General features: G+C 40.3%; 1 protein-coding gene across 1 annotated transcript; it reads left to right on the top strand.

The window, feature by feature from the left end:
* The first annotated feature begins 785 nt into the window (after positions 1–785).
* LOC139901865 (uncharacterized) lies at positions 786–1,648 on the top strand. Its single transcript, XM_071884536.1, has 2 exons — positions 786–917; positions 1,049–1,648. Exons 1-2 carry the CDS (start codon positions 786–788, stop codon positions 1,646–1,648), a joined length of 732 nt encoding a protein of 243 aa, XP_071740637.1.
* The last annotated feature ends 3,544 nt before the right edge of the window (positions 1,649–5,192 follow it).

Genomic DNA, 5,192 nt, shown 5'->3' with positions numbered 1-5,192 from the left:
TTTGGGTTAAAGAATGCCGGAGCAACATACCAACAGGTAATCGACAAAGCATTCCAGGACCAAATCGAGCGAAATATCGAAGCATACGTGGACGACATCTTCATCAAGAGCAAAACAGAAGAACAAATGATTTTAGACATCATTGAAATGTTCGATTCGCTAGGCAAAATCAATATGAAGCTAAATCCGTCAAAATGCTCTTTCGAAATGGAAGAAGGCCGCTTCCTAGGCTTCACAATCACTCCGAGAGGAACTAAGGCAAACCCGAAGAAAATCCAAGTAATCGAAGACATGCAGTCACCCAGGAATAAAAAAGACGTGCAAAGCTTAAACGGGAAGCTAGCGGCACTCATAAGGTTTCTGTCACGAGCCGCCGACAGAGCTCTCCCCTTTTTCCAGACGTTAAAGGGCTCCTGAACAAAAAAGATTTCATTTGGACGGATGAGGTCGAGAAGGCCTTCCAGGATGTAAAGGCATTCTTAAAGGAGCTGCCAACATTAACGGCACCTATACCGGGTGAAACCCTCACGGTATACCTTACCGCCTCTTTCGGGGTAATTAGCTCGGTTCTAATTGCCGACATAGGTAAAAATCTAATGTCGGTGTACTTCGTAAGCAAAGTATTACAAAATGGAGAAGTAAACTACCCGGCCATGTAAAAACTAATTTAAGCTTTAGTGCACACATCCAGGCGGTTACGGCGATATTTTCAAGCACATCCGATACAAGTTTTCACAGACCAACTGATCAAACACGTCCTGACTAGGCCGGAAATTTCTGGGAGAATGGCAAAATGGGCAATAGAACTTGGCGAGCATGAAATCACCTTCATCCCGGGACATTCGGTAAAGGGCCAAGTCATAGCTGACTTTCTGGTGGAGCTCCCTTCTGACATGATCAAGCAAGGCGAAACCACAGTCACAAGAAGGGAAACGGACGAATTCTGGGAACTATATACGGACGGAGCGTCAAGTGAGGAGGGGGCGACATAGGCCTACTCCTCGTTTCCCCAAACGGAGAACAAATAACCTATGCTATCTGGTTGAAGTTCGCCGCCTCAAACAACGAGGCCGAGTACGAAGCACTAATAGCCGGATTACGCTTGGCTAAAAGTATTGATGTACGACAACTCACAGCTTATGTCGACTCACAACTGGTAGCAAGCCAGTTCAACGGTAGCTTCGAAGCAAGGGATACATCGATGCAAAAATACCTAGAACTTACGAATGCACTAACCAACACCTTCGCAGTATTTGAAATAAAAAAAATACCCCGTAACCATAACAAGAAAGCAGATGCCTTGAGTAAGCTTGCCTCTTTGCTATACGACCACTTCACCAAAAAAGTTATGGTTGAAGTACTGGAAAGAAAGTCAACCGAAGAGGATACTCTCATGGAAACAATCACAGCAGAGGAAGAATGTTGGATGACACCTTTCATAAAATACCTTGCCGACGGTACCCTCCCAGAAGATAAATTACAAGCCCGTAGGATACAAATGCGGGCACCAATGTATAACTTTAAAAATGGCGTCCTGTACAGGAAATCATTCACAGAGCCTTACTTAAGGTGTGTTGGCCCGACGCAGGCCAAAGAGATAATACGAGAAATGCACAAAGGATCCTGCTCCACACATTCCGGCTACTGAACGATAGTTAGCAGGATCAAGAGAATGGGTTATTTCTGGCCACACATGTACCGGGACACATATGATCTGATCGTAAACTGAGTGGCATGTCAAATACATGCTCCCGTCAACATATTTCCCCGTCGAAACATGATTCCTATACACGCCGCTTGGCCGTTCTGCAAATGGGGGATCGACATTGTCGGCCCATTCCCAAGAGGTGTCGGTAATGTTAAATTCCTAGTAGTCGCAATCGACTACTTTACAAAATGGGTCGAGGCGAAACCATTAAGCACGATTACAGGAAGAAAAATCTTAACCTTTGTATAGGAGGACATTGTTTGTCATTTCGGTTTACCACGAGAGATAGTCAGCGACAACGGCACACAGTTTGCACACAATCCATTTAAGGACTGGTGTGCAGACATGGACATTCAGCAGTCATTTACTTCCGTGGCCTACCCACAGGCCAATGGACAAGTCGAGGTCACTAACAGAGACATTGTTGCCGGTATAAAAGCAAGACTAGGTAAACACCGACAAGGGTGGGTGGATGAACTCCAACATGTACTATGGGCACACCGGACAACACCGAAAGATAGTATAAATGAAACACCTTTCAGTCTGGTGTACGACACCGAAGCGGTTATCCCGGCTGAAGTGCTTGTCCCAACCAACCGAATAACAACATTCGATGAACAACAAAACGATGAAGCATTGTGAGAAAACTTGGATGCTCTGGAAGAACGGCAGACGATAGCACATATCCGGAAAGCCGAAAAGAAACAAAAAATTGCAAACCACTATGACAAAAAAGTCAATCCACTGGACTTTCAGGTAAATGACTTGGTGTTACGTAGCAACGAAGCCAATCGACAGCAAGACGTCAAAAAATTGGGCCCAAGATGGGAGGGACCTTACAGGGTCGTCAGAAAAACTGAGTATGGTGCATAACACCTGGAGACACCAGACGGAGTTCCAATACAATGCCCATGGCACGCCTTTCATTTGAAGAAATATCATGTGTAACTTATCTGCGACCGGGAGGACTGATCACTCACTCGGATGGCAGAAATGTAAAACACTTATGTACTCAAATCATTTCTTTGTATAAGTCATCAATAAAGTTTCATTTTATATACTTATGCACTGTAACGACTCTGAATATGACACAAGTAAAATCAAAAGTCTTTTGGCATATTTCTGACCTACAGCCAGAAGAAATGCTTTCTAGCTTTCGTTGGTAAGAGGACACCCCTTGAAGAACCTTCTCGAATAACAAGGGTGTCTGACCATATCATTGATGGTCCGGTTCTACCGTATAAACAACTCGACCATACTCACGCGTAGTCTAGATATCTATGTTTTTGTCATGACAATATACACAACTCAAAGCAAAATAAACTAGTTTATACACAATATGTATAAAGATATAAAGAAGTCACATTAATCATACAAAACACAACCGAGTGCATATCTCTACGGCTGGTAATTTACAATATCCCCCACGGATGAGTTCTCGTCCCTGCAGATTTTGTCTAACTCTTCAAAACTAATCTGGCCGAGAGCCTCATGTGCCTGCTGGCAGTTCTGGACACAGGTAGCGTTCAAATCAGTCTTCATCTTTTGGGTCGCGCTACCAGGCGGCAAGAAACATTGCACCACCTTCAACACCTCAAACGTAGTTAGCTTCTTGATAGCCTCAATAAAGGCACTGAATGGCTAATGAACAGTGGATGCCTTCAGGAGATGAGCAAAAAGCACAGGAATACCATGTTGAAGGCGGGTAATGTAACGACCCGACTTTTTCGACTTATATTTTTGTGCTCTATACTTTCACGAATCTGCGTATATGTTCTTACTGAGCTAGTTTATGTTCTGGGATCTTATTTCATGATTAATTACTTTCGTTAATGTCTTAAAATGTCCTATTAAGTGCTTAATCACTTAAATTGATCCTCGAATGCTTTTACGACCATTAGTGTCACTTGACCTTTAAAGCGAACTACGTACTTGGTACACGTTTAACTTTTGTTATAATTGGAATATTATGACTACGCAATACTAATTGTTATTTTCTAATGACAATTACTTGGCTTATTGGTTGCTTAATTACGCTTAGTAATTTACTAATGCACACTAGTTAGTCTTGTTGGACTTTCTACCTTATTGGACTTAAGCCCACCCTACTCTAGCTAATGGATCATTTAATTAGCCCAATTTTAAATGGATTATGACCCATTAAGATGTTGGAAAAAACCCATTTATAAGAGCCAACATACTCGCATTTTTGTTAACCATTATCACAAATGTTGCATGTGATCCTAACAATAAGCACCACCTTTAGACCACCACTAACCAAAATGCAAAAAGGTGTCTCCTTGTCCCCCCATTTGGCAGCCGGTTTTGGAAGACCACCACCACCACTAGGGATGGCAATGGATCGGATATGGATCGGGTGAGGCCGTATCCATATCCATATCCATTTATTTTTTTAATCCATATCCATATCCATATCCATTTATAAAAATTTCATCCATCCATATCCATATCGGGTGAAGCGGGTTATGGGATAATCATCCATATCCATTTAAAATTATTTTATTTTAGCAATTATAAGCGGTGATTCACTATATACGATCAAAACTAATATCTCTTAATAGTTTATGCGACTGAAAGTCACATTATTAATAATCTATATAACAAATAGTTAACAAATAGCCTATTAAACGTGTAAAGATATCGATTACATGTAAGTTGCTTACTTTTTAGTTACATGAAATACTCCGTAACATATAAACCACCAAAGTACGATAAATACATTTAATGATTTAAACAAAACAAAATATAAGAAAATTTTTAAATTTTTAGAGAAAATATAAAGAAAGATGGATATAATTAATGAAATATCACTACATAAATGATATTAATTCGAGTGATAAATTTATATTTAGTTATTGCGGGTGAAAGCGGGTTCATCCATGGATGAAACTTTTCATCCATATCCATATCCATATCCATATCCATTTTGGTTCATCCATATCCGTATCCATATCCATATCCATTTAGATCGTCCATATCCACGAATAATCGGATGGATCGGGTGGATATCCACTGGATCGGGTATCCATTGCCATCCCTAACCACTACCACCACACTATAAATACAAGCCTCATTCACCCATTTCACACTTGATCTCATTCACATTTTACACACACTTGCTCTCTAATTCTCTCTCTAGTCTTTCTCACACTCAAAATTGCAAGTTTTAAATTTTCTTCTTCTTCTTCTTCTTCTTCTTCTTCTTCTTCTTCTTCTTCTTCTTCTTCTTCTTCTTCTTCTTCTTCTTCTTCTTCTTCTTCTTCTTCTTCTTCTTCTTCTTCTCTTATTATACATGACATCATCATTATCTTCATAAGATCAAGCTTTTTAGCTTCTTGATCTTGTTATACCTTGAAGATTCAAACTTTGATTTGAATCCTTCAAGAACATGAAAGATTCAAGCTTTCTAGCTTTGAATCTTCATTATTTTAATGGATCTAAGCTTTATAGCTTAAGATCACTT

Source organism: Rutidosis leptorrhynchoides, chromosome 3 (genome assembly GCF_046630445.1).
Source record: "Rutidosis leptorrhynchoides isolate AG116_Rl617_1_P2 chromosome 3, CSIRO_AGI_Rlap_v1, whole genome shotgun sequence".
Classification (NCBI taxonomy): Eukaryota; Viridiplantae; Streptophyta; class Magnoliopsida; order Asterales; family Asteraceae; genus Rutidosis; species Rutidosis leptorrhynchoides.
The sequence above is the reverse complement of the archived record's forward strand: the minus strand, read 5'-3'. Positions and strand labels throughout refer to the sequence as shown.

Bases quoted from the DNA above. Each gene is read 5' to 3' on its own strand.
- LOC139901865 (XM_071884536.1), top strand. From the start codon at position 786: ATGGCAAAATGGGCAATAGAACTTGGCGAGCATGAAATCACCTTCATC. The intron at 918-1,048 runs GTCACAAGAAGG...ATCTGGTTGAAG, and splicing joins TCAAGCAAGGCGAAACCACA to TTCGCCGCCTCAAACAACGA.